Below are 23,213 nucleotides of genomic sequence, written 5' to 3'. Positions count from 1 at the left end.
TCGCTGCATAATTATTTTCAGGTCTCCAGAGATGTTCGTTTGGGTTCAAGTCCGGGCTCTGTCTGGGCCACTCAAGGACATTCAGAGACTTGTCCCGAAACCACTCCTACGTTCTCTTGGCTGTGTGCTTAGGGTCATTGTACTATTGGAAGGTGAACCTTCGCCCCAGTCTGATGTTCCTGAGAGCTCTGGAGCAGGTTTTCATCAAGGATCTCTCTGTACTTTGATCCATCTTCTTTGCCTCGATCCTGACTAGTATCCCTGTCCTTAAAATAGCTGTGCAGCGATGCTCCCCATTCAACCTAACAGCTTGAGAGGATCTGCAGAGAAGAATGGGAGAAACTCCCCAAATTCATGTGTGCCAAGCTTGTAGCATCATACCCAAGAAACTTGAGGGTCTAACCGCTGCCAAGGTGCTTCAACAAAGTACTGAGTAAAGGGTCTGAATACTGATGGAAATGTGATATGCAGTGTTTTATTTTTACTACATTTGCAACAATTCTAAAAACCTGTTTTTACTTTGTCATTATTAGGGTATCGTGTGTATATTGATGAGGGGAAAAAAATATTTAATCAATTTAAGAATAAGCCTGTAATGTAACAAAATGTGGAAAAAGTCAAGGCGTCTGAATACTTTCCGAATGCCCTGTATACTTCCATACATGTTTACAACTGGTCGTGTGAGGCCTTGTGGGCATCCTAGAGCAGAAACAACCGACACGTTCGTGTTCGTGAGAGTCTCGCCTGTGCACAGAGGGGTATTAGTGTGTAGCCCAAACTATTCGGACGCTACAGACAGAAATTGTCAGATCGGCTGTCCTGACTTCAGACGGGTCGGAGAGCAAAACGAGAACTCGTGTTCACGAGAGTCTCGTCTTTCATAGAGGGGTCATAACAGTTTTGTCGGCCAAACCGTTTCTGGACGCTACAGACAATTTTGTGATGTCTCATGTCTGACAAACGACCTCTCTAGATTGTCACCATTCGCCGCAGATGAGGAAGTGTGACGTAGGAGGATGCGGTGGATTGAGATGCATATCTCTAGCTTCATCTCACAGATTTTTATGGGGATTTTTGTGTTKTGCTAAATAGATTTCCGCGGAGGCGCGGACATCGACCTTAGGGGGTTAATATTATATAGTACATTAAGCATTACTGGCCGGTTGCCATACTAAAACGCGCTCGATGCTGGACCAAAGAATTATACCCGTTGCACCAACTCGGCAAAAGCCTTCTATGAGCACACKTTGTTGTAAATTCTAGTAGGGAGCTTAGGGTGTTTAATTTGGACTATCTTCATCATGARACCTGTAGAAAATAATAGCAATTTATATTTTCAAAAAGCATGTGAGTCTGGTGTTCATAATTTACAAACTCAGCGGGRGTTTGGAGTTGCCTACGATGTGTTACGGATATCACGCTGCTTGCTTAGCTCACGCCGAGCCTCAAACCTGGGACCTCTGCCTTGCTAGCACACATGACCYCCCTCTTTTACAACGRACCAACAGTTTGAGCTTTTGAAAAATATAACATTCGATCGCTCCATCGGCAACATTTCAAGCTAGCTGTGGAGTGAACTTTTGGCACGTTCTTAAACTCCTTTACATATCCGCGAGTCCATAGCAAAATAATCATCTTGATTTAGGCTACYTTGTGGCYTGCTAAATGTTTCTGATCAGTGATAGATGAGCGGCCGACTAGATGASCTACCACCTCCGCTTATTTGCCCAGCCAGAGATAAATGAACCAACTAAACAGATGGAGATTRAGAGAAACAAAATCACATTATCAGACAAGTCACAGGCTTTTGTTCAGGAATAGGCTACTACGTGAGTGAAGAAGTGATGTGCAGTTCGCAAACGATTCATTCTTTTTTAACTACTCTTTTTATTGACTCGAGATTCATGATTGGTTTTTCTGAGTGACTGCAATGAATTCTACAGCAGGATTAATACTCGCTCCTCCAGCTCAGCGGCTCTGGAGACGTGCTCAGTTCACCATCATGCTGCAGGCCAGTGGCGGTCGGTGAGGGAGGAAATGTTGCATTTTTTATGAGCATAGTCTTATTTCTATGACAGCATATTGGATGACTGTCATTCATATTCCATTCACCCAGCTCAATGTAACATAGATAGGTTTAGGCTACTACATGATACTCACATTTTCCCTATACCCATCATGAGGTTGATACAACCTAGCCTATGAATGAAAGTTTACAACGTAGCTGCACAGGTAGAGAGAAKAAATTGAGTAATCAAGGTGACAGTGACACATTCAATACCGCTTTGCACAGTCTTACCTGCATCCAGCTGATCTATGTTGTAATCATTAGTCCAACAGTTGTAAACGAGAGTMTCTATTGGACAAATTCAGGTATGTTTATCCCTGTTTCATTACATTTACTTCCGTTTAAGATTTTTTTTTTACATAATCGGTGGAATGAATACACCCCTGATCCTGTCTCTTATACACATCTAGATGTGTATAAGAGACAGGCTTTGCACAGTCTTACCTGCATCCAGCTGATCTATGTTGTAATCATTAGTCCAACAGTTGTAAACGAGAGTTTCTATTGGACAAATTCAGGTATGTTTATCCCTGTTTCATTACATTTACTTCCGTTTAAGATTTTTTTTTTTACATAATCGGTGGAATGAATACACCCCTGATCCCACGCAAACACAGTTCACTTTCATAGCAAGCACATACAAACAACATGATCACATTTTTCTAGTATCTACGCGTTCTCCCCCTTTCACTTTTTCCCTTCACTTGTGGACTTCAGCTGTCTGTGACCAGGTGAAAAAGCCTTTTCAAGTCAAACCTTCATATTATAACTGAATAGTTGCTTATATTATATTTATTTTAGCATTATAGTTATACAGCACGGTTTAAGCTTAAAAATGTGTTCCACATTTCCTGACAAAAGCTGTCCCACATCTGATAACATATACATTCTAAAAATCCTTCAGGAAGAACTTGTTGCAACTAAAATGTCTGAGCTGGTAAATAGAATAGCTTGAGAAATACACAGTAGAACAGTAAGATAACAAGTCAGTATCGWCACATCTTTGGAACAGATTCCAGGTCATGTATTGTCTGTCTAACAATAGTCCGCCCCTGGAGAGCCTCTCGACAGTCTTGACACAAGAATGGGCCTAGGAGGTTGAATAACCCTATTTCACTATTATATAGTGTTGAAATGTTTTACATTTTTAGTTTGCAAATTAATATTAAACTTTATATACCTCACAGAACACTGGAATATAACAAAACTGTTTAAKYTASAAACARCGGATTTTCTGCGTCTTCAAAAAAATAATGTTTATTAATTATGTAATTATGAAAAATATGAATAACATTCCACCCATGAGGCCACMAGGTCATTTGACTGCATGAAAGGGCTTCACTAGAAACACCATTCAAACTATCAAACGTACAGTCCGGTTTATAATGTGTGCTTGTATAAAGCTTTTTGATACCATTGATACTTAAACTATAACCATTTTAAATGTTCATAAAAGCTCCATAGGCTTGAATGGGAAGTATTTGGATTCGCTACTTCTCTTGAACAGTTGAACCTACAAAACACCAAACCAATGTTGGCATGTTCAAATTGACTCAACTTGGATTGCTTGTCAAAAGATTGTGATGCTATTTGTACTTTTGAAATATAACAATTTTAAATTAGCATAAAAGCTCCATATACTTTTAAGGCAAAATGTGGATTCAACACTGCTCTTGATCCATTTCAGATACTAACACCAACCTAACGTTGAAATGTGGAGACTGATTTAAACTAAAATTGATTCAACACAGCTTTTTGCTACCATTCATATTTCATAAACTATAAAGCGTGTTGTATCCCATACATTTTAATGGCGGAATGCAATCTTCAACATTCTAAACTGATACCGCTGCCACAAACTTTCCGAATATTCCAAATAAAACATTTTGAGAGCTTAAAAAACATTCTATGGCTTTATGATGACATAGTACTTACTCAAGCCTACTATACTAGCCCACTATAACACCACACTTACAAACCACCCCAAAATAGGTCACTATAGCTAACACATAGCCTATGAAAACCCTATTTAAAACCTTTACTACTTCTACCATCGCCACTGCCGTCAATACTACTACCACTGATGCATGATTTGAAGTTTCTATAACCTGTGATGAGTTTAGCTATAAACTAGAAAAGGACATTTACCGAAGTAAATGTGTGTACTCGCTTGTCTTGAAACACTTATGGTTATGAAACAGTAGTAGTAGACACAGCAATATAATTTATGAAGTTATGAAAGTTATGAAGAAATGAGCAAGAATGAAGGAGTTATATCAAAGCAATCAATTAATAAGTTTACTCAAATTTTAACAATGATTAATACAACTATGCATTTTTTATTTCGCTTTATAAACATAGGAAAACCAATTATATTCTTCATAGATGTTTATGCAGCACTCTGTCCTACTTTATGAGTATTGCATCAGCATGCTGTAATCCAGGCCGGTCCATCTATACAGACACATCGAAAGGGTCATACCACATAGCTGGAGAGAGAGAGAGAGAGAGAGAGAGAGAGAGAGAGAGAGAGAGAGAGAGAGAATCATTAACATATAGATGCATAACCTATGGACCCCACACCCATTTGCACATGAGCATCATAGATGGGAGATAATTTGGGGGGCACATTGGGATTCAGAAATTCAACAGTGAGTCAAAACGTTTTTCCCCACCCCTGATCTATATACATCTTTATAAAAACCATGTGGACAAATTCTGACCAACATATTAGATCAATTAATCATATTTTTTGGTGTTACAGTGGGTATCGTAAGTACTCATCCCCCTTGGATTTCTTCACATTTTATTGTGTTACAAAGTGAGATTAAAATGGATTTAATTGGACAGTTTATAAATTACATTCTAAAATATAATTTTCATTAGAAAGCAAATTACGGACTCCTCTTTCAATCTGTGTATTTCTCCAAAACTCAGTTGTCCTGAGTATTCACAGAATGCCAGGACCTAAGATCAATGGAGACACTCAAGTTTTTGAATTCTATATCTCCTTACACATTCACAAAAATAGTCATGGCCTCTGAACCTTCCAGCTGCCTACTGGACCCTATTCCAATTTAACTACTGAAAGAGCTACTTCCTCTGCTTGGCCCTCCTATGTTGAACATAATAAACGGCTCCCTATCCTCCGGATTTGTACCAGACCCACTAAAAGTGGCAGTAAAAAGCCTCTCCTGAAAAAGTCAAATCTTGACCTGGAAAATGTAAAAAACTAAAGCCAACTGACATTTACTCCTGAGGTCCTGACCTGTTGCACCCTCTACAACCACTGTGGAAATTATTTGACCCTGCTGGTCAGCTATGACCGTTTGAACATCTTGAAGAACATTCTGGCCTAAATGGCCATGTACTCTTATAATCTCCACCCGGCACAGCCAGAAGAGAACTGGCCACCCCTCAGAGCCTGGTTCCTCTCTAGGTTTCTTCCTATGTTCCTGCCTTTCTAGTGAGTCTTCTCTAGCCACTGTGCTTCTACATCTGCATTGCTTGCTATTTGGGGTTTGAGGCTGGGTTTCTGTATAAACACGTTGTGACATCTGCTGATGTAAAAAGGGCTTTACAGTGCATTCGGAAAGTATTCAGACCAATTGACTTTTTCCACATTTTGTTATGTTACAACCTAATTCTAAAATGGATTAAATAATGTTTTTCCATCATCAATCTACACACAATACCCCATAATGACAAAGAAAAAAACAGTAAAAAAAAAATCATGTTTGCACATTTATAAACATTTTAAACTGAAATATCTTATTTACATAATTATTCAGACCCTCTGCTATGAGACTCAAAATTGAGCTCAGGTGATTCCTCATCCTTGAGATGTTTCTACAATGTTATTAGAGGCCACCTGTGGTAAATTCAATTGATTGGACATGATTTGGAAAGGCACACAKCTCTCTATATAAGGTCTCACAATTGACAGTGTCAGAGCAAACACCAAGCCACAAGGTCGAAGGAATTGTCCGTAGAGCTCCAAAACAAGATTTTGTTGAGGCACAGATCTGGGGAAGGGTACCAAAAAGTGTCTGCAGCATTGAAGGTCCCCAAGAACACAATGGCCTCCATCATTCCTAAATGGGATAAGTTTGGAACCACCAAGACTCTTCCTAGAGCTGGCAAACCGTCCAAACTGAACAATCGGGGGAGAAGGGCCTTGGTCAGGGAGGTGACCAAGAACGAGATAGTTACACCGACAGAGCTCTAGAGTTCCTCTGTGGAGATGGAGAACCTTCCAGAATGACAACCATCTCTGCAGTACTCCACCAACCAGGCCTTTATGGTAGAGTGGCCAGACGGAAGCCACTCCTCAGTAAAATGCACATGACAGTCCACTTGGAGTTTGTCAAAAGGCCCCTATAGGTCTCAGACCATGAGAAACAAGATTCTCTGATCTGATGAAACCAAGATTGAACTCTTTGGCCTGAATGCCAAGCGTCACGTCTGGAGGAAACTTTGCACCATKCCTATCATCCACAGCATAATTMTTAACTTGGCCATGCTTAAAGAGATATTCAGTGTCTGATTTGTTCATTTTAACCATGTACCAATCACTGCCTTTCTTTGAGGCTTTTGAAAAGCTCCCTGGTCTTTGTAATTGAATCTGTGCTTAAATTCAACACTTGACTGAAGGACTTTACAGATGTTGTTCAATGGGGGACAGAGGAAGGTGTAGTCATTCAAAATTCATGTCAACCCCTATTATTTCACACAGATTGAGACCATGTAACTTATTATGTGATCTGTTACACCAAGTTTTACTTCTGAACTAATTTAGGCTTGCCTAAACAAAGGTGATGAATACTGATGCAACAACAATATTTTAGTAATTTAATTTGTGAAAATGTGTCGAATTTTCTTTTCACTTTTGACATTATGGAGTATTATGTGTAGATCAATGACAAATCACAATGAAATATTCTGTATTTCAATCCCACTTTGTATCGCAACAAAATGTGATTAAATCCAAGGGGTGAATACTTACTTATGATACGCACTGAATATGTCTTACATTTTGTCATATATCATTCATTGGTCCAATGAATTTCGAGACACTATTTTTTGTTGTTGAAGATACACATCTTTGCTCTGTCAGAAGAATATGGTTAATGCCTGATCAAACCTTTTGAACTAAATGGCACTATTTTAACAAAACAGTTATTCAAAGCACACACTAAGATTACACTGCACCACATAGAGGGACAAAGTGTTGTCATCATACCCTGCCATTTTAGACTCAGACATACTATCTAACTATTTGAAAATCAAATAAATGATTCTGTAAAAACACAGGGCAGAAAAGACCCTTGGGCAGGAACAATGCAATGCCACTTTGGCTCTCAGTCTCTATAATGTAACATCAAACCATGAAAAATGAAAGCATTCAAAATATACCTTGCCAATATTCCATATAAATATCACTGGAGGGAGTTAAATGATTCAGAAAGATTATTAATTTTAAACATAATCTGAAATTCAACCATTACATACAGTACCTGTTGAAAGTTTACACACCCTGGCACAATTTTCACATTTGGCTGCCTTAAATTTCAATCTAAAAAGGGATTCAACTGGTGATGTCTTCCACTGATCTAAAAATGATAGAAATGTTCTGAAATGAATAAAAACAAATAAGTGCTTTTTGAAAAGGTCTCCCCACCCATTGCTGTGGCACATCTAAATATGTTCAGGTGATACTATTTTCAGAAACAAAATCGCACAATTTGTTGAATGAGATCCGTCTGTTTGCAGAAGCAGTAGTTGTCATGATTTAAGAATAACTCATACTGTACATACAACCTCAGAGCCACCAATGAGCCTTGCAAGTATGTCTGGGATACATTTCGTTTGGAATAGATCAGGGGAGGTCAAATAAAATATCCCAAGCCACTGAATATCCCTTTGAGTATGGTCATTCATCTGTGGATGGTCTATCATATCACCCAGACACTGAAAAGATCTGGCCATCTTTCCTAACTGAGCTGCGGGAGAGAATGGAAACTGCTCAGGGATATCACTATGATGCTTAAGATCATTTTAAAACAGCCACAGAATGTAATGGCTGAGGTGGAAAGAGCTGTGCATGGATCAACAACATTGCATTCACTCCACATTACTGGCRAATATGACAAAGTGAATCGTCCATCCTGTTTGCAACAATGCCCGTTTGCAAAAATGCCCATAATACCGCAAGACAACATGGCAAATAAATTAACTTTTTGGCCTAAATGACAACTTCAGGTATGGGTCAAATCCAATACAACACATCAGAGTGAAACCCTCTGTATTTTCAAGTATTGTGGTGGCAGCATCTTGTTATGGGTCTGCTTGTCACCGACGGGCACTGGGGAGTTTGAAAAAATAAATATGAAAGGACCAAAGTCCAGGTAAAAACTTAYAGGAAAACATGCCTCAGTCTTCTGAAGACTTAACCCTGGGATAGAGTTTTGTTTTTCAGCTGCACAATTATGCATATGTGGCTTTACAACCTGCAGTATTAAAACAAGCTGTGTGAAWCTACATGTGTTATTTCCTAACAGTAAAAAAGTGTGTCAGCATCAACTCTAATAAAGTGTTAATTTAAGTCGGAATTTGCAACACCCGTGGTGTTAGGGACCAACACTCTAGGGGTGTGAGTTTGTGAACACTGAAAGATTTTTGTTTAAAACTATTTCTGTGGGGCACTTCATTTCTAAGAAAGTGTTCAATTGAACACTGTGGGTGTTAAAATTCTGATCTCAAATTTGCTGTGTCAATCGAGTCATCTTTGACTTATTTTAAATTTTAAATTTATAAAATGGTATTTAAGAATGTGGAGTAAGTTGTTTAGATCAGTAGGATTTTTTAAAACTTAATCCTTTTTTAGATATTAATTTAAGGCAGCAAAATGGGAAAGTGTGTGTAAACTTTAATTAGGAATTATGCAGCATATATAAATATATACACTACCGTTCAAAGGTGTGTAAACTTTCATTGGGAATTATGCAGCATATATAAATATATCACTACCGTTAAAGTGTGTGTAAACTTTCATTAGGAATTTACAGCATATATATAATATATACACTACCGTTCAAAGTGTGTGTAAACTTTATTAGGAATTATGCAGCATATATAAATATATACATACCGTTCAAAGTGTGTGTAAACTTTCATTAGAATTATGCAGCGCATATATAAATATATACACTACCGTTCAAAGTGTGTGTAAACTTTCATTAGGAATTATACAGCATATATAAATATATACACTACCATTCAAAGTGTGTGTAAACTTTCATTAGGAATTATGCAGCATATATAAATATATACACTACGTTCAAAGTGTGTGTAACTTTCATTAGGAATTATACGCATATATAAATATATGCACTACCGTTCAAAAGTTTGGGGTCACTTAGAAATGTCCTTGGTTTTGAAAGAAAAGCACATTCTTTGTCCATTAAAATAACATAAAATGTATCAGAAATACAGTGTAGACATTGTTAATTAATGTTGTAATTACTATTGTAGCTGGAAATGGCTGATTTTTAATGGAATATCTACATAGGCGTACAGAGGCCCATTATCAGCAACCATCACTCCTGTGTTCCAATGGATGTTGTGTTAGCTAATCCAAGTTTATCTTTTTAAAAGGCGAATTGATCATTAGAAAACTTTTGCAATTATGTTAGCACAGCTGGAAACTGTTGTGCTGATTAAAGAAGCAATACAACTGGCCTTCTTTAGACTAGTTGAGTATCTGGAGCATCAGCATTTGTGGGTTCGATTACAGGCTCAAAATGACAAGAAACAAATAACTTTCTTCTGAAACTCGTCAATCTATTCTTGTTCTGAGAATGAAGGCTATTCCATGCGAGAAATTGCAGAAACTGAGAATATCGTACAACGCTGTGTACTACTCCCTTCACAGAACAGCGCAAACTGGCTCTAACCAGAATAGAAAGGGAGTGGGAGGCCCGGTGCACAACTGAGCAAGAGGACAAGTACATTAGAGTGTCTAGTTTGAGGAACAGATGCCTCAAAGTCTCAACTGGCAGCTTCATTAAATAGTACCAAAAACACAGTCTCAACGTCAACAGTGAAGAGGCGACTCCGGATTTTGGCCTTCTAGGCCAGTGTTCCTCTGTTAGTGTCTGTGTTCTTTTGCCATTGTAACACAGGAGTGTATGGTTGCTGATGGGCCTCTGTACGCGTATGTAGATATTCCATTAAAAATCATCCGTTTCCAGCTACACAGTCTTTACAGCATTAACAATGTTAAACTGTACTTCTGATCATTGTATGTTATTTTAATGGACAAAAATGTGCTTTTCTTTCAAAAACAGTGACCCAAACTTTTGAACGGTAGTGTATATATGTCGTATTTTGTATTTTTTACTGCATCACACTACCAAAATGAAGACCTGGAAAGTTGAAAGTGCCTGCCTTCAGTCTTTGAGGGATGACAACATGGACATGGAGTACAACTCAAACAACAAAGAACCAGGAGACACACCCATTGGAGACACTGGGATAAGAACATGGAGACAAAGACACAAAGCGTYGACAACTCTTACTTATAAGGGTCACTACTGGTCTTCTCATGTTGCATTTAAACAAAACTCGAACAATGTGATTGCTCCACCATAGGAGGGGTTACAGTAAGTGGTGTGATTGTTAAAGCTTCCCTAGTACACACTAAAAACAAATGGTTCTGTAGAGTGCCAAATAAAGGTTAGTTTGCTTGTAACTATATTTTTATTTGTTCTATAAGGAACCATGCTCATCATGTTCTAAATGGAACCTGAATGGTGCTATAAAGGACCATTTACAAAGCTTCTATAAAGAACCATTAAAAAAAGGTTCTATATAGCACCACAAAAATAGGGTTCTGCTATGGTTACAACCCTGTTTTATGGTTCTTTACTTATCCTTTACGGAGAATGGTTTCATAAAGAACTTTTCTCAATATCAAAGGTTCTTTGTAGAGCCATACAGGCTGTTTTATTCTGGTTTAATAACCATATTATATTGTTAAAATTCTATAGGTTTGATTGTTMTTTATAAACAAGTTGAATCGTGTGRGTTAGCGCTGAAATAGCAGAGGGTCCCTGGGGAGAGACTTGAGAACTACTGACTAAGTTAGTAAACCATTCACAACTGACCCAAAGCCACGCTTGGGTCTTTCACGATACACCTTCACTAGCGATAGTCGAATATAACAGGATTTAGCATAGCACAACGGATTCACTCAACTGGAATGACACTCTCACTCACGGTTGCACAACAAAAAAGTTGTGTCTAAACCATGCCACAAATTATTCTAATGAGCCACCACCCCTACATTTAAATGATCACCCAAAGAGGAAAGAACCCTTTTTTTGAACTGCAAAGAAGCATTAAAGGGCTCAAAGGGTTCTTCGGGTCAGCATGGTTCCACATAGAGCCATCACCCTTCCCAAACAACCCTTGAGGAACTCTCGTTGTTTTGTGTGTACCTACTGTCTTGTGCATACCACACAAGACATGCCACCAGAGGTCTCTTCACAGTCCCCAAGTTCAGAACAGACTATGGGAGGTGCACAGTACTACATAGAGCCATGACTACKTGGAACTCTATTCCACATCAAGTAACTGACGCAAGCACTAAAATTTGATTTWAAAAAAAGATTAAAAAACACCCTATGGAACAGCGGGGACTGTGAAGCAACACAAACATTGGCACAGACACATGCATATACACACACACACACGATAACATACGCACTATACATGCACATGGACTTAGTACTGTAGATATGTGGTAGTGGTGGAGTAGGGGCCTGAGGGCACACGGTGTGTTGTGAAATCTGTGAATGTATTGTAATGTTTTTAAATTGTATAAACTGACTTAATTTTGCTGGACCCCAGGAAGAGTAGCTGCTGCTTTGGCAGCATACAAATACTACGGGAACGACTATGTTGTGAGGATATACACATTCTCAGACCACCTATGGAGGGTCAATATGACCATTCACTAAAACTGAAAGCCCCTGGCCTCTAAACATTTGTTGCTTCATAATGATTCTAACCATTATGATTACAACTCATTTTCATGTGAGAACACTTTCGGTTTAGCCTGTTGTGATTTGTGACCCGGTTTGTCAAGTTGAGATGAGATTATCCAATTTACCTCCACCGTCATCACAGCAAGTAGCACGGCAAAAATAATGAGCACATTCTCGTCCAACCACTCTCTAATACTCTCTCTGCACCCCTGTAACAGAGAAGTTAAAGCAATCAGTAAAATACCAGGAAATGTCAAACTTCTCAGTTAAGGTACAGAATGTGCTTAACTCTAAGCACATTTCTTTCACATTCTTTAAACAAGTAAAAAAGGGTGTTTGGGACCAAAAATAGATCACATACAAATGAAAATAACATACAAGTTTGCTGGCCTTTAAAAAAATATTGTTATATCAAATGTAACACATTTGAAGTAATACCATGAGTCAGGACCACTTACTTTTTGATAGATGTCACACATTGTGTAATTTGAAAAAGACCGGATGTCATTGCAGTCACACATTTCAGAAGAATTTGAGGCATTCTGGGTGTTATTGATGGGGTGGTAACAGGAGCAGGGTGCCTCGAACCAGATGCTTGGTCCTGTCCATCCACAACAATGAATCTGCATGGTTGTAAGAGAAGATAATGCTTAATCTAACACTTTTTCAAAGTCTAAGGCGCGATTCAAACCATGCAGGCAACTGACCATCGTACTGCACTTGACACACTGCGATCCTGATTCGGACGTAACTTTCTATGGTGGAAATTGCCATTGGGTCGCGCATCACCAAACCATACCCGTTCTTAAATTATTTCTGTGATTACAAATGTGTTATATGCCAAATTCAAACATTGATTATCCAACTTCATTATATAAATCYCTTCATTCACATGGAAATGAAATCATGCATCAAGTTAGAAGACACCTATGTTGAAGTGGGCTTTGTTGTGGTTTAATTACTGTTACTGTGGTTACACCTCCTACACAGCAAGTCAAGTGCAATAGCAATAATCTGTGTGGGTTTGAATCCCGGCCTAAATTGAATTGAACTAGATCCTATCGTGGATGACCTCTCAAAATMAATTCACACATATCAAGCGTCAGCAGCAACTCGATTTAAAATGTAAGATGAGTTTTCTGTAGTTTCGATAATATTTGGAGCATGTATAGGGAACTATCCAAACAAACCATGACTCTTAAAGAATTAGGCTGATCCAGTCCAATTGATAATCATTGTTAACTGACTGGATGTATGGAGTGTTATTCCAGATGCTCAAAGCACTTTAATGTGGGGTGGAAACTCATCTCATCCTTCACCAATGTTTATCACCCACTAGGGTGATGCCTCAGCAGCCATTTTAAGACAGAAAGCTCACCATACGTTAGCTTTCACAGTGGAGAGGTGAGAAGGGATTTCTGCCAATTAGGAATCAGGGGGTGATTTGGTGGCCATGACAATACGTGGTCAGGTTGGGAATTTAGCCAGGACATCGGGGTTAACACCCCTACTCTTCAATACCTCAGTTCAACATCTCATCCAAAGGACAAATTACCAACTGGCAGTGTATACTACTGCATATATTACCTCCTGCTGCACGTAGTCCAGAGTCTTTTCCAAATTCAGATAGTTGGATTCGTTCTTGCCAAATGATGCAATGAGATGCAGGACATGCTCTTCGACTTTGCTCTCGATCTAGAACAAAAATTGTGTGAGAAAAAAACGAGATGCTTTTCAAAAGTCACTCCAACTATTGTGTGAATAACATACCCACTGATATCGACTTACAAGATCCCCTTTCAACCCATTCACCAGGTAACAAAAGAGGTTTTACTTTCGTGGCACACCCTGAGAAAAACTAGGCTATTGCATACAGAGAATGTGACGCTGTGGAATTAGATATAACAGCAGTGTCCTCTTTAGGCAACAATATTATTTTCAAAATCTCCCTGCAATGATGATTGTCACATCATTWTGAAATTCTTATGTATTTGACTTGCTCCTAGGCGTGTGGCTCCGTTGGTAGAGCATGGCACTTCCATTGGGTTGTGGATTCGTATTCCCACGGGGGATGTATGAGCTTCAGCTAAATTACTCAATTGCAAATGTAAATGTGGCCAGGGGAGAAAAAAAKCGGAAACCTTGTCATAGGGGGATTTTTTTTTTACCATAGATATATAGCTAGTTCAAGAAGTAATCTTTAATGTCACCAATCTTTGAATATCTTTGTAATTCATAAATACGGGTGAACCAACACAATCTTGAGTGCCAGTCATGTTCTAATAGTTTAAATAGTGTCATTGTTGATTGTGATGTGTAACTATGGTCAAATAACACCAATGAGTGTGGGAATTTAAGCATTGTACATGGCTCGTGTGAAGATAAGTAAATACGTGTAGTTACTCAGGTGATATCATAGGTAAATGTCTTACTGAAGTTCTCTGAGTGAAGAGCAGAACCGCTCCCACAATCTGAGCAGCAAGAAGGATGGAGAGCAGGAAGAAATACTGTAAAGACAGTAAAGTTAGCAACAGTTAGAGTAGATCAATCACTGACATATTTTTATGTGCTGCTGCATAATTGATTTGTTTGTGTTTTAGGTGTGGGTAATCTACACAAGTTTGGACATACTGTAAAAGCCCAGTGTTTATTTTCTTAAATCACTGACCACAACAGGCGCTAATTAGAGCCAGGCGTCTATTTGAGCCAGGTGTTTATTTCCTTAATCCACACAGCATTTTGCTCATTCGCATAGTTTGTTTGATTCCAGCATTCACTTCCTGCATCTTAATCAATTTCTTAATTTCCTGCACTAATGTGTTATCCTTCACTTACAGTGTTTTGCTTCTTTTGTCTTAGTATGCCTCTGTTTTGGATGAAAAATTACTTTTACTTCGCAGAATATTTATTCTCCTCTTTGACTGTGCAGTTTTTTCAAATTTCTGGGTGTCTGTACTCCCGAAGTTGTTCACTTTTTTTGTGCTTCCCAGTTAGCTAGCATTTCTCTGCCGATTGCAGCCAATGGCTAGCAGTTTCTTACTGGCAATAAAAAACATATTTTTTCGAGGCATTACTGAGTTATTTAATATAACAAATCAAACATTAACCCTCATAAACAATTCATGGTAATTCATGGTAACCTCATAAATAATTCATTTAGACCTGGTGTTTCTTTGAAACAGCCGTTTATTTGCTGAAATGTGTGCTATTACCCAGCTATTAAATGGGACAGGCGATATTTGAGACTCAGCGTTTCATTTAAGTTTTACATTAACAGAACAATAAACCAGGTTCCATCCAACCTTTTTATGTGAGTAAAGTACATGTCGGATAAAAAAAATGTCACGACAGGCCTGATGAAAACATCCAATTTGTCAGTAAATTTTCCAAATGTCTACAAAACGCTTTTATGGGCAAATATTGATATATCACATCATATCGAAGTAAACTTGGAGTCACGCGATGATATGTTGTGTGGTCCTCCCACTACGACTCGGGAAACCATACAGTTTATTAGGCTACAGATGAAATAATTTACGATGAACTTCACAGGGTGGTGAAAGCACACGGTGATGAGCTTGAAAGCGGCCTTTAGCTCAGTGCGGATGCTGCTTGTAATCCATGGCTTCTGGTTGTATGTACGGTCACTGTGGGGATGACGATATCGATGCACTTATTGATGAAGCCAATGACAGATGTGGTGTACTCCTCAATGCCATTGGAGGAATCCCGGAACATATTCCAGTCTGTGCTAGCAAAGCAGTCCTGTAGKTTAGCATCTGCTTCATCTGACCACTTTTTTATTGATCTAGTCACTGGTGCTTCCTGCTTTAATTTTTGCTTGTAAGCAGGAATCAGGAGGATGGAGTTATGGTCAGATTTGCTAAATGGAGGGCGAGGGAGAGCTTTGTATGTGTCTCTGTGTGTGGAGTAAAGGTGGTCCAGAGTTCTTTTGCCTCTGGTTGCACATTTAACATGCTGATAGAAATTTTGTAAAACTGATTTAAGTTTCCCTGCARTAAAGTCCCCGGCCACTAGGAGCGCCGTCTCTGGGTGAGCATTTTCTTGTTTTCTTATGGCGGAATTCAATGCTATCTTAGTGCCAACCTCTGACTGAGGTTTTATGTAAACAGCTACGAAGAATACAGATGAGAACTCTCTCYGTAMSTASTGTGGTCTACAGCTTATCATGATATACTTAACCTCAGGCGAGCAATAGCTCGAGACTTCCTTAGATATAGTGCACCAGCTGTTATTTACAAAAATACATAGTCCGCTGCCCTTTGTCTTACCAGACGCCACTGTTCTATCCTGCCGGTACATTGTATAACCAGCCAGCTGTGTGTTGATATTGTCGTTGTTCAGCCACGACTCCGTGAAGCTTAAGATGTTACAGTTTTTAATGTCCCGTTGGTAGTTTAATGTTCCCCGTAACTCGTCGATTTTATTGTCCAAAGATTGCATGTTTGCTAGCAGAATTGAAGGAAGTGGGGGGGGTTTATTCAATCGCCTCCGACTTCTCAGAAGGCAGCCCGCTCTCCGGCCTCTCTTTCTCCTCCTSCTCTTCACGCAGATCACGGGTGTCGGGGTCTGTTCCTGAAGGAGCCGTATATTCTCCGCCTCGGGCTCGTCAGAGTCGTGAAAAAAGAAAAAGGATTCTGCTTGTCCGTGGTGAGTAATCGCAGTCCTGATGTCTAGAAGTTATTTTCGGTCATAAGAGACGGTAGCGGCAACATTATGTACAAAATTAGTAAAAAAAAGAAGTAACAAACTACGCAAATTAACGAACAAAAAAATACGATCGGTTGGGGGCACGTAAAACGTCTGCCTTCTGCTCCGGCGCCATCTTACATTTTCCATGTAACATAACATGTTTTGTGACAAAACCATTAGTACAGTTGAAAATGCGAAGCAAACCCATTTAACTTGTATTTTTTAGTTACATTTTATGTGCACTACGTCATCACGCACAGTCTTTTATCCACAACAAGTCAATTTGATGGAAACATCTCATAACACAACAAAAACTGGAAAAAGTCAAGGGATGTGAATAATTTCCGAATATAGGAGTGAATGGATAGGGTTTATAAAAATCAGTAGGGCAAGTGTTTCATCAGCATTCTGTAAAATGTCAATTCTACAAATGGCATGACAGGCCTGATGATAACAGCAAATATTGATGTACAGTGCTTTCAGAAATTATTCAGACCCCTTCCCTTTTTCCACATTTTGTTACGTTACAGCCTTATTCTAGAATGGATAAAATACATTTTTCCTCATCAATCTACAAAAAATACACGTAACGACAAAGTGACAAAGTTTTTTTGCAAATGTATATATATAAAAAAACAGAAATACCTTATTTACATAAATATTCAGACTCTTTGCTATGAAATTGAGCTCAAGTGCATCCTGTTTCCATTGATCATCCTTGATCATTGATCATGTTTCTACAACTAGATTGGAGTCCACCTTTGGTAAATTCAATTGATTGGACATGATTTGGAAAGGCACACACCTGTCTATATAAGTTTCCACAGTTGACATGTCAGACATGTTGACATGTTGCATGTCAGAGCAACAACCAAGCCATGAAGTCAAAGGAATTATCCATAAAGCACCAAGATATGATTGGGTTGAGGCTCAGATCTGGGGAAGGATACCAAAAAATTTATGGAAAGTCCTCAAGAACACAGTGGCCTACATCATTCTTAAATGGAAGAAGTCTGGAACAACCAAGAGGAATGGGGGGAGAAGGGCCTTGATCAGGGAGGTGACCAAGAACCAGACGGTCACTCTGACAGTTTCCCTGTGGAGATGGGAGAACCTTCCAGAATGACAACCATCCCTGCAGCCCTCCACCAATCAGGCCTATATGGTAGAGAGCCAGATGGAAGCCACTTCTCAGTAAAAGACACATGACAACCTACTTGGAGTTTTCAAAAAGTCGCCTAAAGGACTCAGAACATGAGAAACAAGATTCTCTGATCTGATGAAACCAAGATTGAACTCTTTGGTCTGAATGCCAAGCATCACATCTGGAGGAAACTTGGCACCATCCCTACGCATGGTGGGGGCAGCAGGGACTGGGAGACTAGTCAGGATCGAGTGAAAGATGAACAGAGAAAAGTACAGAGAGTTCCTTGATGAAAACATACTCCAGAGTGCTCAGGACCTTAGACTGGGGCAACGGTTCACCTTCCAGCAAGGCAACGACCCTAAGCACACAGCCAAGATAAAACAGGAGTCTTTGAATGTCCTTGAGTGGCCCAGCCAGAGCCCGGACTTGAACCCGATCAAACATTTCTGGAGAGACCTGAAAATAGCTGTGRASCGACGCTCACCTGACCGWGCTTCAGAGTAAATGTGAAAATATCACATTTACATAAGTATTCAGACCCTTTACTCGGTACTTTGTTGAAGCAGCTCTGGCAGTGATTACAGCCTTGAGTCTTCTTGGAAAGGACGACACAAGCTTGGCACACCTGTATTTGGGGAGTTTCACCATTCTTCTCCACAGATCCTCTGAAGCTCGGTCAGGTGAGCGTCGCTGCACAGCTGTTGTTTTTTTAAATAGTTTTGCAAGCATTTCTAAAAAACTGTTTTTGCTTGTCATTATGTGTAAGTTGATGAGGGGAAAAACAATTCAATCAATTTTAGAATAAGGTAACGTAACAAAAAGTGGGAAAAGTCATGGGGTCTGAATACTTTCCAAATGCACTGTAATAACCATCATATGTTGTGTTGTCCTCGCACTACGACTCGGGAAAGCGTGCAGTTTATTAGGCTACAAATGAAATCATTTATGATGAACTTCACAGGGTGGTGAAAGTACACGGTGATGAGCTTGATGCTCCTTTACAATAAATATTGACGGTTTTATTTTGGTGACATGATGATCGATGCTTGGCTGCCATTTGACAAATACAAATAATCTCGCTCTTTTGTCCATAATAATCTTGTCATGTACACACAAAATTATTTTTTAGAAATGCACTCAGAGCTTGTCAGCTGTTTTGAGTTATTTCTTACCATTCCTAACATGCATTTCACCTCCTTCAATGCACCCAGACACCCGATGAAGCCCAACGACATCGTCGCACTTCCACCAATGACCAGAAAATAGGAGAAGACAGTAAAAGACATATAGGGAGGGGCAGGCACTGTAAAAAGAGGAAATAACAAACTTTGAGATACTTTGAAATAAGAATTGGACCCYTGTCGAACCAAAGCACAATCATGTCTCAATTTAAAACAAATCTGGGGTTAAAGTAGGCCTATTATTTTACTAGTTTGTGAATATAATGTGTAGCTTACAGAGCACCCGTCTGTTTTGAATGAATAAACTAATCTTTCTTAATATAAATACCAAAAAAGCATGTTTTGGAGGGACATCAGGATTGAAATACTGTGATTTTGTTCATGAGGGAATCAGAAAGTGAATCAGAAAGACAATTCCTAGTGTATAAAAAAGGACTATCTCAGGGAATGTTATTCCTATATTACTACAGATACATCATTGTAGTTAAGGATATTTGTGTGTGGAAATATTACATTATGTAATATCACATACTGTCATTCGTTGTAAAGAGTTGTCGATGAAAACAGAAACTCACTGAAGAAGCTTGTCTCAGCAAGGACTATCCATATCCCAAGTGACAGCAGGAGGGCGCCCGCACACTGGTGGGAGGGTGATAACTTATTGCAGTGCACAATACACACATCTCTCAACTAAGCATTAATTTCGCCTATCAATAGATATTTCGACAGACTTCACTCAAGTTCAATCAACCTGCAAATATACATTGGGTGTACTTTGTTCTACCTCTGCTGTTCACTGTTTGGGCAACAGTTACCAACAGTCTCATGTCTAGCAGCGTAAACGTTTAAATAAGCGGATGATCAAACTTACGGAAAAAAGGAGATTGAAAAGAAATAGGAAATATTTGATGAGACCAATACAGCCTTGGGATGCCATTCTGTATCTGAAAAATAACAAACACAATCGCAGTCATTATGGAGTTGCCCACTGCTCTGTTATTTGATGGTCGTTTGGACTGCGTTTCTGCTTCCCGACACAGCATTAACCTTCTACAAGTCGAGTGCAGTGTAATGTTGGTCATCTACGTTTGTTTGAATCCTTGCCAATGCGGTTTCAAAGGTTGGTGGTCAACGGGTGGAAAATCAATGCTCTCTGTTATTAGTAACAGACCAGCGTGGGTGTGTGGCTGAGGGTTAACACCAACAACTCTGGACCACGTGTTGTAATCGCTTCAGAGAGACAGGGGTTTGCTTGTCGAGCCAACATTTCCATACTGCCCCCTTCATCTTTCTACCCCTCTCTTTCCTTCTGTGTAGATAAAATACGAAAGGGAATGGGATAAAAAAACACATGGGTGTCATATACCCTTCTCCTAGGTGATACAACCCAACATATTATATTACCCTTCAAGGTGATTAATTATTTAGTCACCTTTATACAGCTCTCCAACACTGTAACTAAGCTTAATGTCAATGTAGACGTTATTACTTGCATGATCAGTTTATAAATAGCTGTTTTTAGCAACTGTGGTTTTCCTAAATATTTTCCATGTTGCAATATTACACTGAATTACACAAAWATTAAACACATCTTTCTGTTTGAAGCAACCTTTGAGAAAGTCTTTGAAGCTGAATACAAGTCCCATCTTCAGTGCGAAGCCTTTTGTTGGTTTTGTCATTTGTAAATCAAGCTTCCATGATTAGTTTATCAAAGAATGTCTGCATATAAAGCATTTAAAATCCTACAGTATCACATTTATCTTGATTTGCCCTCAAGATATACATCTCTTTTGATATTAAATGAACTGCTCATTTCTAAACTTGAAATACACATTCTTTTCTTACCTGAAATGTAACGAGAAGTAACAACGAACCGATAAAAGCAGAAATGGTTTTTGAGCGAGACGGTACAGGAAAAAACAGGGTGGTTACAGAGATACAAATAGAACATGCAAATGAACTGTCACAGCTGAGCAAATATTACAAACCATATATTTTCACTTTCCTCCAAGATGTTTTTTCAGTTGGTTTTTAATATCCCATATTCAATCAGTTTAATTTGCCTGTAATTGTTTGTTTGACCAGCGTAAGTACACTCGCTGTAACCAATCTGCCTGCTTAATTAAAAATGAATGAAACCAGGAGGAGGAAAAAGGGTAGCTTATATTTTTTGTCAACCACAATCTAAACTACTTCATATGACTTAACTAATTAGATATAATTAGTTATGATATTTCACAGAGCACCGGTTTGGTTCTGTTTTAGCAACCTTTGAGAAAGTCTTTATGGTAATTGTAGGCTTGATTTGCCTTAAATTCCTGAATCATCACTATTTAGAAGACTTTACAATGTGGTTAATATTTTTTCTGAGTATGAACAGTGTGCTGAAACAAACAATTACGAACATTTGGCATTTTATTTGGGGACATTTAGTTAACAATAGTGTTCATGGTGAAAAATGTCTGAAGTGAATGAGCAGTGATGAGTTTTTCCCAACAACTGATATGAGATGGCGTGGCTAACCAGGCAGTCAAAGCATTAATAACTCAAAATCACTTCGTATTCACATCCAATCTGTTTTTACCACTCTCAGCATCAACCACTCTCAATGTCGAGAGCTATCAAAGGAACAATTTTCAGGTTTAGCCTACACTACCGGTCCAAAGATTCAGAACACCTACTCATTCAAGGGTTTTTCTTTATTTTTACTATTTTCTCCATTGTAGAATAATAATGAAGACATCAAAAGTATGAAATAACACATATGGAATCATGTAATAACCAAAAATGTGTTAAACAAATCAAAATATATTTTATATTTGAGATTCTTCAAATAGCCACCCTTTGCCTTGATGAAAGCTTTGCACACTTTTGGCATTCTCTGAACCAGRTTKATGAGGTAGTCACCTGGAATGCATTTCAATTAACAGGTGTGCCTTGTTAAAAGTTCATTTGTGGAATTTCTTTCCTTCCTAATGTGTTTGAGCCAATCAGTTGTGTTGTGACAAAGTGTGTGTGTGTGTGGGGGGGAAGATAGCCCTATTTGTTAAAATACCAAGTCCATATTATGGCAAGAACAGCTCAAATATGCAAAGAGAAACGACAGTCCATCATTATGTTAAGACATGAAGGTCAGTCYATCTGTAAKATTTCAAGAACTTTTAAAGTTTCTTCAAGTGCAGTAACAAAAACCATCYAGCGCTATGATGAAACTGTCTCTCATAAGGACAGCAACAGGAAAGGAAGACCCAGAGTTACCTCTGCTGAAGAGGATAAGTTCATTAGAAATTGCAGCCCAAATAAATGCTTCACAAAGTTCAAGTAACAGACACATCTCAACATCAACTGTTCAGAGGAGACTATGTGAATCAGGCCTTCATGGTCGAATTGCTGCAAAGAAACCACTACTAAAGGACACCAATAAAAAGAAGAGACTTGCTTTGGCCAAGAAACACAAGCAATGAACATTAGACTGTCTGGGATTTATTTAGAATTTAAGAGACACTTAACCAGCATGGCTACCACATAATTCTGCAACATTCTGCAGCCATCCCATATGGTTTGGGCTTAGTGGGACTATCATTTGTTTTTCAACAGGACAATGACCCAACACACCAACACACACCCGTGTAAGGGATATTTTACCAAGAAGGAGAGTGATGGAGTGCTCCATCAGATGACCTGGCCTCCACAATCCACCGACCTCAACCAAATTGAGATGGTTTGGGATGAGTCGGAGCGCAGAGTGAAGGAAAAGCAGCCAACAAGTGCTCAGTGTAAGTGGGAACTACTTCAAGACTGTTGGAAAAGTATTCCAGGTGAAGCTGGTTGAGAGAATGCCAAGAGTGTGCAAAGCTGTCATCAAGGCAAAGGGTGGCTATTTGAAGAATCTCAAATGTAAAATATATTTTGATTTGTTTAACACTTTTTTGGTTACTACATGATTCCATTTGATATTTCATAGTTTTGATGTCTTCACTATTATTCTACAATGTAGAAAATAGTAAAAATAAAGAAAACCCCTTGAATGAGTAGGTGTTCTAAAACTTTTGACC

The 23,213-nt window shown here is 38.8% G+C and overlaps 1 protein-coding gene across 3 annotated transcripts in view; it reads right to left on the bottom strand.

Annotated features, from left to right (window-relative positions):
* The window catches only part of cd37 (CD37 molecule), a 21,753-nt gene extending 1,541 nt beyond the window's left edge, over positions 1-20,212 (bottom strand). The window contains exons 1-9 of one of the 3 annotated variants that reach the window (XM_024006677.2): positions 20,030-20,212; positions 19,734-19,797; positions 19,150-19,280; positions 14,550-14,624; positions 13,705-13,812; positions 12,576-12,740; positions 12,243-12,326; positions 10,495-10,598; positions 4,353-4,557 (exon numbers count right to left, since the gene is read on the bottom strand). In XM_024006677.2, coding sequence (XP_023862445.1) covers positions 4,545-4,557; positions 10,495-10,598; positions 12,243-12,326; positions 12,576-12,740; positions 13,705-13,812; positions 14,550-14,624; positions 19,150-19,280; positions 19,734-19,797; positions 20,030-20,095 — 810 coding nt within the window. In that variant the 5' untranslated portion in view covers positions 20,096-20,212 and the 3' untranslated portion in view covers positions 4,353-4,544. Of the gene's footprint in view, positions 1-3,859; positions 4,558-10,494; positions 10,599-12,242; positions 12,327-12,575; positions 12,741-13,704; positions 13,813-14,549; positions 14,625-19,149; positions 19,281-19,733; positions 19,798-20,029 lie in introns of those variants that run through there. The other 2 variants (XM_024006679.2, XM_024006680.2) reach the window with 2 other exon arrangements.
* Between the last annotated feature and the right edge of the window lie 3,001 nt (positions 20,213-23,213).

The sequence above is a fragment of the Salvelinus sp. IW2-2015 genome, linkage group LG17, assembly GCF_002910315.2.
Source record: "Salvelinus sp. IW2-2015 linkage group LG17, ASM291031v2, whole genome shotgun sequence".
In the NCBI taxonomy this organism is placed as follows: Eukaryota; Metazoa; Chordata; class Actinopteri; order Salmoniformes; family Salmonidae; genus Salvelinus; species Salvelinus sp. IW2-2015.
This window is presented reverse-complemented; position numbering and strand designations above follow the sequence as displayed.